Here is a 19,090-nt window from a genome sequence, read left to right as displayed (position 1 = left end):
TATATGATCATGACCAAAACGAATGGTGTTGCAACCTTTGACCTTGTATAATCCATTAGAACAAATTATGTGGCCCCACTTTGTGTGAGTGCCCTGGATATGACCAATTTATGAATAATTTGCTTAGCCTTGGGCAAATTAGACTCAATTTTAGATCCACATCTACTTTCTATATGCTGGGAGGCCTTAGACTTTAGGAGATATATTAAGGGACTAACATTTAATCAGTGAATCTGATCTTTGTTGCTATTTTACAAAGAAAATTGTAATTGTTTTTATTTTATTTTACAAAGAAAATTGTAATTTACTCCTGAAAAACTAAAGCAATTAAAATAAACTGGGAAATCAAGATAGTTTTCTTTTTATCTATGGTTAAACTAACAGGGGACATTGTTATGGATTACCAAACGGTTTTAAGGATACCTTTCTCCCTCCTCCCCTTCAGAATTTGAGCAGTCTTATTTCTCACAAAACTTACTAATGCAAGGGCATTTCTTCTTTCTTCATGTCTGTAATTTCTGATTCCATGTGTGTAGTTTCTCTCTTAACCAGTGCAGATTGTAGCATTTTAGTTCGTGATCTTTGGGGATTTCTGTGGCCAAAACATTCCTTACCTGGTAAAGAGCCTCTGCCAATGAAGCCAATTTGGCCCTCAAGTGAAAGACTTCAAGAATCTCTTATCGCTTTTGAGCTAGAAACTTTTTCAGTTTAATAGAACCTGCCAGAACTTAAGCTCCACTGGTATAACCCGAGGACCCATGGTCACATGTGTACCACTATGAGGCATCAGAGTAAGACTTAGTTGGAAGCTCTTTTCCCTTTTTTGCATGTAAACAGTTTGTGTTTTCACTGTTGTATCCTTTTCTAAAAATCGTGTAACAATATTTTGTGATGATCTCCATTTCTCAGCTTAGCCCCGCCATGTTGCTTTGTGTATAAGCTATAATCTAGAATTAAGTTAGACATTTTTCAGGGTATTTAGTAATTTTATTTCCCTGGCATTCAGTAGTACTCACAAGGCTTGAAAGAATTATTGCACTTCCCTAATTGCCTTATTTATTTCCAGGTAGTAACTTAGATACTGGCAGTATTTTGCAGAATGTAAAATAGAAACATCTTAGTGATTTTTCTCTGCTATGTCTTTAATTTCTATTTTTTGGTCCATATGGTGATATGTGAGTTGAGAGAACAAAGAAAATCTCATTTAAAATCAGGTAAGTATTTCTCTGTGAAGTATGATTGAAATCTATCATCCTCTCGTTATTTTTGAGGGGATTACACTTTATCCTGAGCTTTTCTTACAGGCTGTGTAAAATGTTAGATTTCTCATAGAAATATGAAGAAAGGTAAACATTCACAGACTCTTATCATATACCTATGAAAAGTTACAGGCAAAAAAGAGAAATTAATATTCCATTTTTCCCTCCACAGTCTCCAAACGTCCACAACTACCCGGATATGGAAGCTGTACCCCTCTTGTTAAATAACATGAAAACGGAGCCCCCAGAGGACTCATTATCCACAGATCACTTCCAAACACAAACTGAGCCAGTGGACTTGTCAATAAACAAAGCCAGGACATCCCCTACAGCAGTTTCATCCTCCCCAGTTTCCATGACAGCCTCTGCCTCTTCTCCTTCCTCTACTTCAACTTCTTCATCATCGTCCTCCTGTCGTCCAGCCTCATCCCCAACTGTCATCACGTCAGTATCGTCAGCATCTTCTGCGCCAACAGTATTAACTCCGGGGCCTCTTGTAGCCTCTGCATCTGGTGTGGGAGGCCAGCAGTTTTTGCACATTATCCATCCAGTACCACCTTCAAGCCCCATGAATTTACAGTCTAACAAACTGAGTCATGTTCACCGCATCCCAGTGGTGGTACAGTCGGTGCCTGTTGTCTATACAGCTGTGCGGTCACCTGGAAATATGAACAACACTATAGTAGTGCCGTTGTTGGAGGATGGGAGAAGCCATGTCAAAGGTAAGACAAAAAAAGAGGTCAAGTTTTATTTTAGGTTCAAGGATGGTAAATTAATTTTAAAATTAATTGTAGCGGGGCGGCCAGGTAGCACAGTGAGTAAGAGCACTGGCCCCAGAGTCGGGATGACCTGGGATCGAATCTGGGCTCAGATACTTAGCACCACACCCAGAAATAACTGGCCATGTAACCTTGAGCAAGTTTCTTAACCCCAATTGCTTTAAAAAAAAATTTAATTGTAGTAAAGTCTAGCTGGGGCTTATAGCCCTTTGCTTTGGTGAAAATTTTATTCCAAAATCATTCTATCTTAATTTAAATTTAAAAAGTGTGCATGTGAGTCATTAAACATTATACTTGAGACTCTTGTAAATGGTAAAACACATACATGCAGGTGTATGTATTTATGTTATTTAATATGTGTATGTATGTACATACACATATATGCACTATATATATATGAGGTATGCACACAATATACATACATACATATTCCAAGTTTGGCTGAAAATAATGAGGGTACCGCTTTATTTTCACTGTACAATCTAGACATTTTAAGTTTTAGGACACAAGGCATTGATTAATATCTGTTGTGATGTTTCCCTTTGTAAGCAATAGATGAATGGTTGATTCAGGTATTGGTGAAGCATGACTTCTTGTTGAAATTAGCCATCATGAAGATTTTCCCATATAAATCAGTGTTCTTTCTAGTTGTTCATCCTGAAACTTTTTTTTTTTTTAATGACAGGTAAATTGCCATGGGACTGCAATGTGTGGGCTTTGGTGGTCATTGGTGTTGTTCAACTTTGAGTCACTTGCAGGTTGTTAACATGTCAGTGAAATAACACATCCAACAGTTGAACATTTGGCTATAAAAATAACATAGTTTTGGCTCACTCCTTCCACCTCCTCTTTTCTCTAAATGAGGTGATGCCTCGGTTGGGTGGAAGCATTTTAAGATGCAGTCAGAATCCTTTAGGGATGAGAGGTAAGGAAGACAGTTGACTACATATGTAATACCCTGATGAGCCCCAGTTGCTTAATTAAGACCTTGGTAATTATTCATCAGTTCTTGAAGATGTTCCTTTGACTCTTCATCCTTTCTTCGTTCTGAAGTAATTTTCCATTTTTCTATTTCATTTTATTTTTTGCCAGGTTGCTACACGATAATGGCCTCATGATTTTCCTTCTCTTTTTTGCACTGGAATCTGTGTATGAAATCATATGAAGTCATCTTTCATTAGAAATAGAACACAGCCATTTTCATAGGCTCATCTTTGTCAAAGTGTATGGTGTTTAAAGATCTTTTAGTATACCTTTTAAGGGCATCTAGGTAGTGCAATGGATAAAGTGTTGGGCCTGGAGACAGGAAGACCTGAGTTTAAATTTGGCCTCAGACACTTATTATTAGCTGGGTGACCCTGGGCAAGTCACTTAACCCAATTTGCTTCAGTTTCCTGACCTGTAAAATGAGCGGAGGAATGAAATGGCAAACTTTTCCAGTATCTTTGCCAAGAAAACCCCAAAAAGTTTCAAAAAGAGTCAGATACCACAGAAAACTACTGAATAATAATTACTACTGAGCCAAGGTATTGGTAGTTCTTTCCTAGCTTGTGAAATCAGTTAATCAATCCCTCAATAAGCTTCTAAGTGCCAGGCACTATGCTAGGAATTGGGAATGCAGTGAAGAAAGAAAATTTTCCTTCGCCCAAAGAGCTTGCCTTCTGTCAGGGGAAACTATGTACACATAAAAGTAAATTCTCTCACCAAGTTCACCAGAAAAATTTCTGGATTGATGTCACTGTGAGGATTTCATCCTACAGAAACAAGATGCAGCCACTCTCATTGCTAGTATGATAAAGTCACTTCTTTTGTTGCCATTGTCAGTGGCCAGTAACTACCATTGTTGTATCTGTAGTATAGAGCTAGAGAAAAAGAAAAGGAATTGCTATCTTTTTAATGGACTTCACTACAGCCAAACTCTTTATCTACGTTGTATTTTTGATTGCAATGTGTAGGTCAGTTTTTTAAATTTATTTTTTTTAAGCAATCGGGGTTAAGTAACTTGCTCAAGGTTACATGGCCAGGTGTTTCTGGGTGGGTGCTGAGTGTCTGAGCCCGGGATTTGATCTCCAGGTCATCCCGACACTGGAGCTGGTGCTCTTACTCTCTGTGCCACCTGGCTGCCCCTGAGTTTTTTTTTATTGATAGTATAATACATGATGGCAAGGTGATTCATTCTTTTAAAGACTAATTCACAGATAGATTCATTTCTATTTTTTAGAAGAGTTTCATTGCTTAAACACCAAAGTCAACAGTTTAAGTATCATCCTCTTATTCCCTCTACAATTGTTTCCCTTCCTCATTCCCAAAAGAAACAATTCATACCTTCTTTTCTCTCCTCAAGCCTCCCAGGCCTCCATCCACTCTCTCTATCAGCCAGGAACCTTGTCTTTTAATTTACTGAGAAAATTAAGTTCATTCTTTTCACCCCAAACCTCTTGACATCATCTCTCTCTCTCCCTCAGTTCTTCAGTCTTCCCATCAGTCAAGAGATGACTTTACTTGACAAGCCAAACCCCTCTACGTGTGTCTTTGATCCCATCCTCTCCTATCTTCTCCAGCTGATTCCAGCCTCAGTCATCCCTCTTCTCTCTAATATAAACCTCTCCTTCTCTGGCTCTTTTCCTACTGCCTTCAAACAAGCTCAGATCTCTCCCATCCCTTCAAAAAAAAAAAACTCTTCACTAGATGCTGTCTTCCCCTCAAACTAGTATCTTATGTATTTCCTCCCTCTCTCAGCCAAACTTCTTGAAAATCCTGTATACATTTCCTACCTCTGCTTCCTCTTCTCTCACTCATTCCTCAGCCCTTTGCAACCTGACCTTCAAACTCATCACTCAAATGAAATTATCCTTTCCAAAGTTATTAACATTCTTTAATTAAGAAATATGTTAATCTTCCTTCTTCTTGGCCTGTACGCTGCATTAGACACTGCTGACCTTTCTGAATCCTTGATCCTTCCTAGCTTTTCATGGCATTGCCCTCCTTATTTCTTCTCCTCCCACCTGGATAATTGCTATGCTCCTTCCTGGTCTCCTTTGTTTTATTTTTATCCATACCATACTCCAGAACTGTGGCTATTCCCCAAATGTCTATCCTTGGTCCTTTTCTCTATTTGCATACCTCTTTCTTGGTGGCCTCATTAACTCCTAAGGGTGTAATTATTATTACCATGCAGATGGCATCCAGCTCCACATATACAACTCAGTCTCTCCACTAAACTGAAGTCTGATATCACCAGTGACTAATGGATATTTCTAACTAGATATTCTAGAAATATCACCAATATGGTATGTTCAAAATAGAAGTCGTATGCCCAACCACATCACCTTTCCAAACTTCCCTAATTCTGTTGATGACATATCATACACCTAGTCAATAGTCAACAAATATCCAATAAGTACCTACTGTGTGTCAGGCATTGCACTGGGAATATAAAAAGAGGCAAAAGACAATCTCTGTGCTCCACAATTTAACAGGGGAGACAACAAGCAAACGAATATGTACAAATAAGCTATATATAGGATGAACAGGAATAAAAGAGGGAAGGCACTATAATTAAAAGGACTTAAGAAAGGCTTTCTGTAGAAGATGTTAGGTCTTAAAGGAAACCAGGAAAGCTAATAAGCAGAAATGAGGAAGAAGATCATTCCAGACATGGAAGACAGCCAGAGAAAATGCTAGGAGCTTAAAGATGGAGTTCCTGTTTAAGGAACAAGTCGGCCAGTGTGACAGGGTCAGAGTCCATGCTGGTGGAGTAAGGTCTAAGAAGATAAGAGAGGTATGAGAGCATTTAGTTATGAAATGCTTTGAGTGCCAGGGAATTTTGTATTTGATCCTGAAGGTGATTGGCATCCATGGTATTTATTGAGTAGGGCAGTGACATGGTTGGATCTATGTTTTAGGGAAAATCACTGTGGTGGCTGATTGGAGGATGGATTGGAATAGGAAGAAGCTTGAGGCAGGCAGACCTGTCAGCAGACTGTAGTAGTAGTAGTAGTAGTAGCAGCAGCAGCAGTAGCGGTGATGGTGGTAGTTGTAATACTAGTACTAGTAGTGGTGGTGGTAGTAGTCGTAATAGTAATAGTAGTAGTAGTAATTCAGATGTGAGGTGATGAGGGCCTGTACCAGAGAGGTGGCAGTTTCAGAGTAGAGAAGGAAATATATTTGATAAATGCTGCAAAGGTAAAATTGACAGCCCTTGACAACAGATTGAGGCAGGGTGAGAGACAGTGAGGAGTCCAGGATAGCACCTAGGTTGCTAGCCTGAGAGCCTGGGAGGATGGTGTTGGGAAGGTAGGAATGGGGGATGGTTTAAGAGGAAAGATAATGTCTCCAAAGTCCAAAATTCTTCACTCTTCCTCAACACACATCTACTCATCTTGCTTCTGTTACCTCCACAGCATGTCTTGCATCTTGTTCCTTCTATGTCCACAATATCTCTTGTGTCTAATTCCTTCTTTCCACTGACAAAGTCAATGCCCTCAGGCTCTAAACACCTCTTGTCTACAGTAGATCTCCTAAATGTTTCTCCTGCTCAGATCTCTCTCCATGACTGTGGTTTTCCATTGATTTTCTGGAAGTGAAGCTCTCTTCATGTCACTCCTCTAGTCCCAGTGGCTTCCTATTGCTTCTAAAACAAAAATAGAAACTCCTCCGGTTAGCTTTTAAATACTTTTGCAACTTACCCCAACCTATCTTTCCAAACTCACTGTACATTATTCCTCTTCCTGTGTATTGCAATCTAGCCAAACTGTTCTTCTCTCTCTTTCTCACACAAAACATTCCATTGCTTATACTTATGTCTTTGCACTGGCCATACACCATAGCTGCACTACACCCAATGTTTACCTATAGAATCTCTCTTTTTTAAGATACATCTCAAGCACCAGCTTCTTTTACATGAAGCCTTTCTGCTTCTCCCCACAACTGCTAGTGCTATTCCTTCCAAGTTAATTCATAAATAATGTTGTATTTATCCTGTATGTAACTAATATATACTTGTCTACCTCATTAAAATGTAAGTTCATTGGTAGCAGAGATTATTTTATGGCTTGTATTTGTATGGCCTACATGGTACATGGCATAGAGCATATTAATCAATGTTTATTTATTGATTGCTATTAGAGCATTTTATAAATAACTTAGCCATGTAAATAGAAGAAACTACTACTTTTATGTGTTGCTATTTAGTGGAAATGCCATTTTATAATATGATACTGACTTGTAAAGATTCTTGTGGTGCCTTTTATGTAATGCTATTGAGTTTTCAAAAAAAATTTACTTTTAAGGAGAAAAGGAAGAATATTGATGCCTGTTATCTGCCATCATTCAAGTACAAAAAAGATTTTCTACAAATTTTTAGGGTGAATAACCAAATTTCATATTGTTAGGAAAACATTTTTGTTGAATGACAGTAGTGTCAGCCAATTCTCTCATTTTTCATTGTATGTGAACATAGATAAGTAACTTTTACTTGTTATTTTTTAAAGTGTTTTTTTGTCTGAATAATAACATTTATTTTTTAACCATGAAACTATTGAATAGAACAAAGACCTTTCAGAATTTAAGGTTTTCCATACCCTAAACTGAAAAAAAATGGGAAATAAGGAAAAGGCCTGAATAGAAGAGGAAAAAACCCTGCTCAAAAAACTGAAACATCTCCCAGAGTGAAAGCTGGGTCAGATTTCTAAAGAGTAGAGCACAACTTTAATAAGCTTAGCAACAAGATTTGGATCAGAAAAACTGAAGGTATATCAGAAGATCAGAATGGGACATAAAAAGTGTTTATAGGTATGACCATTAGCAGTGTGGAGCAGTTTCTTTTAGATTACCTAATGGTATTGAAGAGCATGAAAACTAGTAGTTTGTGCTTGGTTGAGTGGATAGAGTCTGGCCCTGGAGAGAGAGGGAAGAGATAGAGAGGTAACAGAATTTGGAGAGAGTCCGTGGATATTGAGTAAAGAAGAGGAAGTGACAGGGGAAGACCTCAGTGTGGGCTGGGAGGCTGATGGTACTGTAAGTACCTGTAGTCTTTAGATCCTCATCCTTTTTTTCACTCTTGTGGTGGTGATGATGGAGTCAGATATTCCATAGGCTTATTTCTTGAAACAGATTCATAGGTTGGTTTCTCTAGTATCCCCAAATTGTATGTATACATACAGGGATACTATAAGATTTCAACTTGTATCAATCACTAAGCATTAAGTGGCTACTATATATTATGTACAGTCCTTTTAAACTTCTTTTTACACATAATATCTGGTACTCTTGACCTGTTAATGTGAAAGATTGGAATCAACAGGAAAACCCAGAGAATAGTAGATGTTGATATGCATAGGTGAGAGCTGTGAGGCCCCTATAGAGTGGATAGTGTGTATATACAACACAGGTGGGGAAGCTGTGACCTTGTAGGTCCTTGGGTGTGACCTTTTGACCGAGTCCAAGTTTTATAGAACAAATCCTTTCATTAAGGGAATTTGTTTAGTGAAGTTTGGATTCAGTCAAAAGGCCTTATCCCAAGGCCTAGAGAGCTACATGTGGCCTTGAGCCCACGTGTTCCCCACGCCTGGTATGTGCCATTCTATTTCTAAAGTTACTATTAATATAGATATAATCAAATATGGAAATCTGATGCTGTATTCTCATATGCATGAATATTTACCAGAAATCATTATAAGGTTCACCAGCTACCACTTTGGAAATTAGGATACAGTATATCTTGAAAGTCTTGTCACTCTATTCCAGGCTATAAGATGATAAGAATATTCAATCTGGACATTGGCTAGTTATTGATTTGACTAATATTAGTAATATTGGACTAGTTGACCTGTTTTGTATCTAAATCAATATTAAGATTTTTAAAGTGAGTGTTGATGCTCAAGTCTCCTCTTTCCCCCTCTTCTAGTTCATTTTTCCTATACCACTGTCTAACCATATAAACTTCCATGTGCATTGATCTTGTTTGGTTAATGATGCTGCTCAAAAATCTTCAGTGACTAAATATTGGCTCCTATATAGAGTTCAATCTTAGCCTCTGTGTTGCTTGTTGGCTCACTTTTTTCATCCATGATTCACATACAATCCTCTCCCTATCTCCATCAAGCACTCTATATCCCAACCAAACCAAACTATTCTTTGTCCTTTAAAAATATTTTTTCATTTTCCTGCTTCTTTGCTTTTTCTCACTAATATTCCTTACACTTAGAGTAGTCTCCTTCCTTCTGCACCTTTTTGATTCCTTTCCATTGTCCAAAGCCTAGCTCACATATCACCTCCTCCAAGAAGCCTTCCATGATCTGCCCAATGAATAATGACTTTTTCTCCCTCAAAACTTATATATAGGGGCGGCCAGGTAGCACAGCAAGTAAGAGCATTGGCCCCAGAGTCGGGATGACCTGGGATCGAATCTGGGCTCAGACACTTAGTACCCACCCAGAAACACCTGGCCGTGTAACCTTGAGCAAGTTACTTAACCCCAATTGCTTTTAAAAAAAAAACTTATATATAACACTTTGCTTTGCATCTCCCTATCATGTACACATATAACTTCTCATCATAATTTTCTGCATATATGTAGTTCCCCCTACTAAACTTCATAAGGGCAAAGGCCATTTCTTATTTAAACTGTGTCTCTTTCTTCAACTAATACGATTTTCTGCACAGAGTAGTTACTTTATTATTTGTTGAGTTTGACTTAATTTTATTAGCTAAATAGCAAATACAGTTTTATTGAATCCTAAGAAAGCATTGGAACATGTATTTTGGCTACAGGTTAAGATAGAGAAACATTCTTTTTTGTTGCAATGTACAACTTCTTTATGTCTGTGAAAGATTTTTAAATTCATTTTTCTGCTTATGAAATATTTTCTAATCAGTGTTTTCTAGTAATATACCTATAGAATTATGTGAAGCTGTTGTTGATTGATCACTTGATTGGCTGATGTGAAGAGAAGCTGATTAAGAAAATCTAACTACCTGAAAAGAAAGAAGGCATAGACACACATTTTGTTGTTGTTGTTCAGTCATTTCAGTTGTGTTTGACTCTTTGTAACCCAATTTGGAGTTTTCTTGGCAAAGATACTGGCGTGGTTTGTCATTTCCTTTTAATTTTACAGATGAGGAAACTGAGGTAAATAAGGTTAAGTGACTTATCCAGAGTCACACAACTAGTACGTGTCTGAGACTGAATTTGAACTTATGAAGATGAGTCTTTCTGACTATACAGATTGCATAGAAAAGTGTAAAAGTTTAGTAAATCTTTCTTGACTCCATTATTCATCTTGCCATGTATAGTGAATTAGGCCAGTGGTAAATCAATTGACTATCAAAATCCTCCCCCCTCATCATGATTCATTCATATAATATAATACCAAACCATGGAAGGTTGGTAAGTGGTAAAAGGTTCGTGTTAAGTAACAGTTAACTTCTGTAAAACATTGTTTTATTTGACTCATTGCCTCCTGAGAATAGAAATTCAGGGTCAATTGTGAACTGCTAATATCTTAGAAACTAGAATGAGGAACTACTGGGAAGGCTAGATATAGATAGCCTTCTTCCTGACAGAGTTAGAAGGATAACCAGGTTAGGCATATATTGTTCTTTAATCCTATGCTACTGTACCTTAAACCTCTTGAGGAGAGATGCTCCAAAGAGGAAAACTTGAAGGAAGCTACATGCATCTCTCTGTTTACATGACACCAAGACCTTCCTTTTACATTAATTTGAATATGAGGGCAGAATAAGTTCTTTGAAGAACACTACTTTGAGTTCTTATGTTTTAACAAGGCGAGAGAAACTGGTGATGATAAAAAGAAGACATCAAGAAAGTATACCCACTTAGGAAAGATGTCATTTAAGGACATCCAAAAGTTCACCAGGTTTTCGTATGGTTGTACATGGAGCACCCTTGTATACAAAGTCTTATGGAGTAAAGACATAAGTAACCTGGAGAAATATCCGTTGGACTTGGGGTTCCAACAAGTCACTTGTGATTTTTTTTCCTAACCAAAATGTGTCTTTGAGATGTGGCACCTAGTATAGGATGTTGGTAGCAGCTTTATGAGTTGTCAAATGAAGAGATTTTTTCCTGAGTTTCTGGGCATTATCTTCAGGGATATGAAATCTGGAGGAAAAGAGCACAAGAGAATATATGAATCCCAAATAACTATATTTGGCTTTGAAAGGAATTTTGTTCTTCTGTGTGAATATGGTATATGTGAAAGTTTTGAGAATTTAAATTAATAGAAATAATTAAGCAATACTGTGAAGTTCTTAAGAAAAATTAAAAAGTCAAGTTGATCAGCATTTACCTAATGATTACTTATGTGTCGGTCACTGTACTAAGCACTGGGAATACAAAGAAAGGCAAAGAAACAGCCCCTGCTCTCTCTGGGAACTCTCAGTCTAATGGGTGAGACAACAGTGCAAAAACTAGATATAAAAAGTGTACATTAAAAATCATCTCAGAGAAAAGGCACTATGACTAATTAGGATCATTCTTGAGAAGGTGAGGCTTAAACTAAGATTTGAAGGAAACTATGGAAGCCAAGAGGCAGCCATGAAGAGAGAAATAAAGGCATGGTGGACAGGCAGTGAAAATGCTTGGATAAGGAGATGGAGAGTAGTATATGAAGAAGAACAAAGTAGCCAATGTCATTGGATTCCAGAGTATATGGGAATAAAGTATGGTGTTAAGAAAACTGGAAAGGTAGAAAAGAGCCAGAATCATCAAGAGCTTTAACAGCCAAACAGGAATGGTAGTGTATGTGACTATCTTTGGGGGGGTAGTGTAGTTAAAGTCAGAGAGACTCATCACCAGAAGGTGTAATGTTAATGGGATATAAGATCTTCCCCACCCATTAATAGGACTCATATGGAGCCCATTAAGGGAAGCTTGCTTAGGGGAGGCTTGCTTGTAGGACAGCTTTCATAGCCTTTGTTAATTTCTAATTAGGCACTCAGTCATGAAGGTTGTGACACCCTCTGGTTCTAAAAAGGGTATATATGCTCTGAGGTTAGCATTTTGCTTTGGGGCTCACTCATTGGGAGAGTGTTTTTGTGACCAGATGAGACTCTGGATAGCCAGTAAGGAGCCCCCAGCTTTGAAAAACCCAGATGTTGGTGCTTCTCTCTTTAGTAACTATGTATGCATTGCCTTGGTCAGACAGTTGGATGCATCTGTTGATCTGTGCTAATTTCTCAGACAGTTAGAAGCCCTGTTTGTTGGTCTTTATTTCTTTACTTGTATTTTCTCTATTTTCTTCGTTTGAATTTTCTCTGCAGTTCAGGGTACTGATATTTCCCCTGAAGTAATAAAAAAAAAAAAGATTGTTGACCCCCTGAACAGGTCTCTTTCCTAGTAAAGCAGATCTAAAAACTTGTGTTAGCAGCCATCCTGGGTATGCCAGTGTGGTTGCCTCTATGGAAGGTGATAATTTTGGGCTTTTTTACATTGTGTATGTTGGTTTTGTTTATTGTTTTGTTTTGTTGGAAGAGCACAGTGGGACATATCAACTCGTAAGGTGCTATTTCTAGTAAGAGCTTATGATCAGCATCCATGGTAAGAGTGTACACACACAACATTTATGATCCTATTAGAGTATAGAAGTGTATGACCAAGGTAGTCCTGCTCTGCTGCTAAGAAATCATTTTGTGTGCTTGAATTAAGTACAGAACATGACACCGTGTGCTACTGGGTGTACCCAGAATACCTGTAGTCACCCCTTTCTGAAACAGTGCTGCCCTCATATTTAGACACAGGAAGAGAGTGAAGAATGTTCCAGAAATATGCCATATTTTTCATAGCAGCCGTTCCTACTTTGAATGAGACATAGCCTTGGGCATGGTTGAAATAAGCAAACCCCATTTCCCTCCTGCAGGCTATTGCTTTTTTCAGCAACCCACAAGAACAAACCACACATGTATTTTTAGTATCTGCATAATTTATGTTTGTGGAGGGAAACTATGGACATCATACAACCCCAGTAGTGCAGTGAATACTACAGAGCCTTCAAGACTCAGAACCCCTGGCTACAAGCTTTCTAATCAAACCTGACCTTGCTGTCATGGAACCCCCATCTTGGATCCCTTCTTTTCCAGTGGGTTCTTTCCACAGTGGCCACTGTTGATGTTAATGTTTTGTAGCTGCTTCAGATTGTCAGCTTGTCCTTGAAGTGTTTCTTCTCCCCACCTTACATAGGAGTGACCTCATTTAGCTTACCATCCAGCAACCCGTTTGGAATGCTGGTGTCATCTGTCCGCACCACCAGAATAGTCCAGTGCAGCTGACCTAGTATAAGGTCAATTAGTTTGCTTGTGGAGTCGGTTAGTAAACCTTGCTTTGGGTAATTTTAAACCTTTGGTTTGCTGTTAAAGACTATAGATTCCATTTCTCCAAGAGTTAAGCCAGACAATTTAGTGCTGACACAGTTCTCTGATGAACAATAGAAATACTTTAGATTTGGGGTTTTTGTTGTTGTTTTGAAATTTTATGTTTTGTCAGAACTAAAATGATTAATATGGGGTCCAGTGGTAATTTGGAGGTTTGAAGTTTAAGGACTTGGTTTTGTGTGTGTGTGTCTTTTGTTGTGGTTGGAGGGGGGGGGCGTTGTTTGTTTTTTTGATTCCCTCTCTTAGTTTCCCAAATTCATGTAGGTCTAGGCTCCAGGTACCTGTAATTTCACTCCTTGTACTTCTCTATCCAAATCTACTGTTGGTACCCCATAATCACTTCCTCCCCTTTCCTAGTCCTGGAATCATAATCAGCCCTTTCATTGTTGCTAGAAAGGATATGTCATTCTGCTCTCCTAGAGTTCCATTCACTGCCCCAGTGAATGAGGCAAAATTATCTCCCTTTCCCGGCCTTTACTACCATATATGTGTTATCTCTAGTCCTGTAGGATATAAGCTCTTTGAAGCGAAGTCCTGACTTTGCTTTTATATTTCTTCCTCAGTGCTTGGCACACTGAGTGTTTAATAAATGCTTTTTCATCCATTCATCACAAGTTTAAAGATTGACAGGACAAGAATGTTTCACTGAATTATAGTTCATCATGTATGCGTAGTGTGGAGAGACTGCATGGCATCGTGAATAAAGTACCAGCTCAGAGCCACAAAACCTGTGTTCAGGTCCTGACTCTGATATGTATGTCACAACTATATGGTCCCAGACAAGTATTTTAACCTCTCAGTGCTATACTCAACTAAGATTATAAGTTGCAAATCTTTATTTTTAGAGTTGGCACATCCTTGAGTCCCCTATGCCAGTGAAATCACAGGCCCAGACTCCATCTCTAAATTTTACAAATTTACAATTTAATTTAATTAATTTAAAATAAAATTCACAAATTGAAATTTAGCAAAAAGGATAATAATAGTGTCTTGAGCCCATTGGGGCAGGTATTCCATATATGTGAATTTCTAGTAAATGGGTTTGGACTTGCACTTGGTAGGAAAACAATAAATGATTTATCGATTAATTGAATTATATTTAATTTATGAAACCTTTTTATTCACTTGTTTGAATCTCCATCTCTCTTTATTTTCCTAATTATATTCCCAACATGGAATTTTTTCCACTAGAAATTTAGTCTCTTATTTTTTTCTTCTGGAAATGCACAAGAATCATCAAGGCTCAACATGCCCCACCAAAAGAATTGGCTTCTTCTGTCCTTGTTACTGTTTATCCAAAATGTCTACAATCTGCCTGTCCCTTTGCTTCCTCTGGCAGAAATTATATTGGCTCTAAGAAGGAAGCAAGTAGTTAACTTGTGTCAGGAATGAGCCATGAGGAGAGAGAGACAGAGGCTGCTGCATCTATACAGTGCCAATGAAACCAGCTGAAAAGTTAAAAACCCAGCCAAATGTTCATTGCTTGTATACAAAGAGTTGTCCTAGTACCACAGACTATTCTTTGCCCATTGAGATGACCAGTTGTTTTGCCATCTTGTGGTTAAAATTAGAGTGTAAGGAGGGGATGGGAAGAGGAAAAACCATGCAGCATAAAGTGAGCCCAAATGATGGTGGATGGTGGAACCAAAAATAAATGAATAACTGCTCCATCAATTAGCTGAAATAGCCAAAGCCAGACTTGAACAAAGTGATTTTGTTTTCATTCTGCTATGGAATCATTGAGTAAAACAACCTGGCATACTCTTTTAATTTTTATAAATCAGGAGGACTCCTTTAGTAAAAAGTCTTATTTTATGTTTAAATAAATGTGAAAACTTCATAATCTTTCCCTATCATTATTTCTTAACACATCTCCACATATTTTTATTTATACTAAAGTTTTCTTCAGCAGTTTTTAAGATAATTAATGTTCAAGCTCGGATTTTGAAATATAAGGCAAATTCGTCTCATTATTGAATATTTTTTTTAAAAAACTAGGCTTTTTTTCTACTCAGTTCAAATGTTACCCTGAAAGAATATAGTGTTTCTAATTTCACTCCAGCTATACAAGTGCAATTATTTCCTACAGAGAAAATCTTGGTTTTTATGTTAAAATGTGTGTATTCCTGATACATCTTTGGTATGATATTTAGATTATGTGGCTATTGCATGAGGCCTTATTTTACAGACATTTGGCAACAGAACTGCGTTCTTTTGCTCTAGGACTTGGCAGGGGCAAAGAAAAAGGGGGAAATGTGTATGATTAAAAATTATTCTCTCAGAATCATTCACTGTTATTTTGAAATGTTCATTGGGAGTGGCTCTTTTAAGTGTTTTTTTTTTTCCAAAATAGGCCCTCCTCCCCATTATAAAATTCTGATCCTAGGCATTTACTTAATTCTACCAATCTTCTTTGGTTAATGAGTACTTTGATTCAATTTGATTTGATTAACTAGTATAAACAGCTTTGGGCCCTTTGGAGAACAGATATAATATCAAACTAAAAATTGTTAAAGTTTGTCTCCCAATAAATAATAGCACGATCATTAAAAATAAGTACAGAGTTCTATGCTCAACTGCTAATCCTAGTTATTATAGTAGTTGAGTTCTTATATGTGGTGTAGGAGACCATTTGGGGTTCAGATCTGATCGTTGATATTTTGCTTAATGTGACCTTGGGCAAGCCTTGAGTACCCCAAGCCTCCTCATCTGTTAAGTAACAGGTTTGGACTAGATTATTTATAAGGTCCTCCGTGTGTGTGTGTCTCTGTGTCTCTGTCTCTCTTTCAATATACGTATATGTTTGTCTGTATAAGTTTGTGACTTAGGTGTACAATCTCCTCTCTTTTTGTACACAGGGACATACTGCCTTACCAGCCACCTCATGAATATGAAGGGGAAGTGATGTACTCTACTATGAGCTGGTCAGATTCTGTCTGTACTATTGTATTCAGATCTGAGCACTGTATTTTAGGGGGGGAGGGTGGAGATGAAATCAAGCATGTCCCAAAAAGGGCATCCAGGATGAAGACCATGTTATTCAAATAAAGAAACCAAGAATGTTTAGCCTAAAGAATCTAAGAGTGAAGCGATCTTTTGCAGCACAGCGTATTCCTACTCCAGAACCAGCATCTAGGCGCAAGAGTAGAGTGCCCTGGGACAGAAGAGGTCCTTGATCAATGTGTTCTTTTTTATTCTGGATCTGTAATTTCATCCATGTAGAGAATAAACTTTCTCTAATAATGCAGACTGACAACTGACTGGAAACTTTCATAGTCTTAGAGAGTAACCTTAGGCACTATGAAGTTGTGCCTGTGCCTATGGTCATATAACTAAGCCAATATGTGTCTGAATAGGGTTTTCCTGATTTCAAAAATTGCCTTTCATATGTTGCCCTTTCTTTATGTTACCCTTTCTTACTGTATTATATTCTAATATATAATATATATTCAACTCTACCATATCTAGTATGGTGAAATGATTATATGCATAGAAAATTCACTTGTAAGTCCAAAACAAGCTAGACATCATGAAGAGTAGTAATTTGTAATAAGGTTAAAAAATAGGTTGATTCCAACTTTTAAAGGAGGGCAGCTATGTGGCACAGTAGATAGAGTGCTTATTTTCCTGAATTCAAACCTAGTCTCAGACAGTTACTAGCTGTGTGACCCTGGGCGAGTCACTTAATCCTTTTTATCTCTGTTTCCATCTGTAAAATGATCAGGAAAAGGAAATGGCACACCACTTCAATATCTTTGCCCCCCCCCCCCAAAAAAAGGCCAAATGGAGAGACAGAGAGTCAGAAACTACTGCAAGCATCTGTACAACAATAACAAAAGCTTATCAGGAACTTTAAATGTGAAACAGTAGAGAATAAATTCTTTGAGGACAAGTATTTTGTCCCCATTGCTGGTTTCATAACTCCTAGTAAAGTTCTTGGACTTGGTAGATACAGAATAAATATTTACTAAATGTAATTAAGCAGGAGAGAGAATTTTGTACAAGTTGGATTGTTCAAAGGCTTAAGGGAACCTCACTGATTCGCCGTTCCTTAACTGTAACTCAGCTACCTTGCATGGCCAGGAACATAGGAAAAACTGTATAGAAGCAGATGGGAATTAGGAAGAGAATATACTTGACTCAGGTAAGACAAAGTGAGAAGAAACTGGCAGGACTAGGTAGAGGTTTTTACAATGAAGTAGTCTCAGAGGGAGACCTATTACCGAAGCTGGATGAAGTTGGAGTCTGTAATTACTCTATTTATCTGTAACTGCTTAAATTTATATACTGGGTCCCCCCTGTAAATTCTCACACCCCTAGTAAAGTAGGTTTTATTTGCATTCAACATCCCTGGGCTGAAAGAGTATTGCTGTCAGTGACCTGCAGCTGAGGAGGGATGTGGAGGAGAAGAAAGGACTATCTGTCAGAGGCCATAACCTAAGAAAAGCCATTCCCACACTCCTTGAGTGGCAACAGCACCATCAAAAAGCCTATTTCTGTTTTATAGTTCTTGAGCCATATGTTGTTTCTTCGTGTTCTTGAATATATTCTGCCTCAGTTGGTGTCCCAAGTTTGCTTTATTTCATAGTGTTTAATATTTAAATCTAATGTCTGGTAGTATATTATGGATGCTTGATATGATTTAAGTCTTAATAGTTTCAGGAATCGAATTCCTGAGGGCGAGGAATATTTTTATGGCTTTCAAACCGTCTTAATGAAAAGATATCGCTGTAAGAAAATTACAGTCAGCTTTTATTTATTCTGTGACTCTTAGGTGAAATATTTTACCTGTGAAACTGAGATAAATAATGGCTCTGATTGGGCCCTAGCAATTAATAGACTGTTGGATTTGTTATATAATAGTTACGTCAATTCCATTTTCCATTTATGATGAGCCAGAATTACACCTTCTCTACCTACTGCCGTTAACTGCGTCAGCATCATGCTCTCATAAAATCTCAATAAAATTTGAAAACTGTGGAGTATGGGTAATCCCACTATAAATTGTAATAAAAATTACCCCTCCAGACTCTATATTCTCTCCATTAAGTTCATGGATACTGTCGCTTTGTACATAAAGTTTTATGAAATAAATCGACCACTTCTGCTGTCCTTACCAGATAGCAAGCTGTTTTGATTTAAAAGCTGATAAAGGTACAGATCAGTTTTTTGGTGTTTGCGGTGCATTTTAAAAGCATAAATTTCAGCTAACAAACCTTAAGTAGAAGGGAAATTTTACTTTATTTGCACTGTGCAATGAATATCTCTTTGTGAGAAAGAACAAATGACATATTTACCACAGTGGACCCATTTGTTATATCCATAAAGCAAAGATTTGGTTTCCCACCACAGCTCCCCAATCATAAAGGTGTATTAAGGAAACCTGAGTGCATACCATATCCAAAATAGCCTTGTTGGAATCATTTCCAGATCTTCTGTGTTTAGAAGGAAATGCGGTTTCTATCTTTAATTTGTCTCTGTTGTATTCCCTGAGTTCCTAGAGCTGTTGTACAGCTGGTTTATTTACTAATGGTAAGACTCAACAGTTAATCCATTAAGCTGGAAAGCTAGGCTGTTTTTATACTCAGAATCACAGAATTCAAAAGGACTTCAATTGCCATCTGTTCCAACTCATACCTGAACAAGAATCCCATCTATGAT

General features: G+C 37.7%; 1 protein-coding gene across 4 annotated transcripts in view; it reads left to right on the top strand.

Moving 5' to 3' along the window:
• The window catches only part of KLF12 (KLF transcription factor 12), a 582,818-nt gene that overhangs the window by 396,867 nt on the left and 166,861 nt on the right, over window positions 1-19,090 (top strand). For all 4 annotated transcript variants that reach the window (XM_069066794.1, XM_069066796.1, XM_069066793.1 and 1 more), the window contains one exon: window positions 1,432-1,981. In XM_069066794.1, the coding sequence (XP_068922895.1) occupies window positions 1,432-1,981 (550 nt within the window). The remainder of the gene's footprint in view (window positions 1-1,431; window positions 1,982-19,090) is intronic.

Source organism: Petaurus breviceps, unplaced genomic scaffold, assembly GCF_028583685.1.
Source record: "Petaurus breviceps papuanus isolate PSGF00001 unplaced genomic scaffold, PetGlider_PUasm1.0 90730, whole genome shotgun sequence".
NCBI lineage: Eukaryota > Metazoa > Chordata > Mammalia > Diprotodontia > Petauridae > Petaurus > Petaurus breviceps.
The sequence above is the reverse complement of the archived record's forward strand: the minus strand, read 5'-3'. Positions and strand labels throughout refer to the sequence as shown.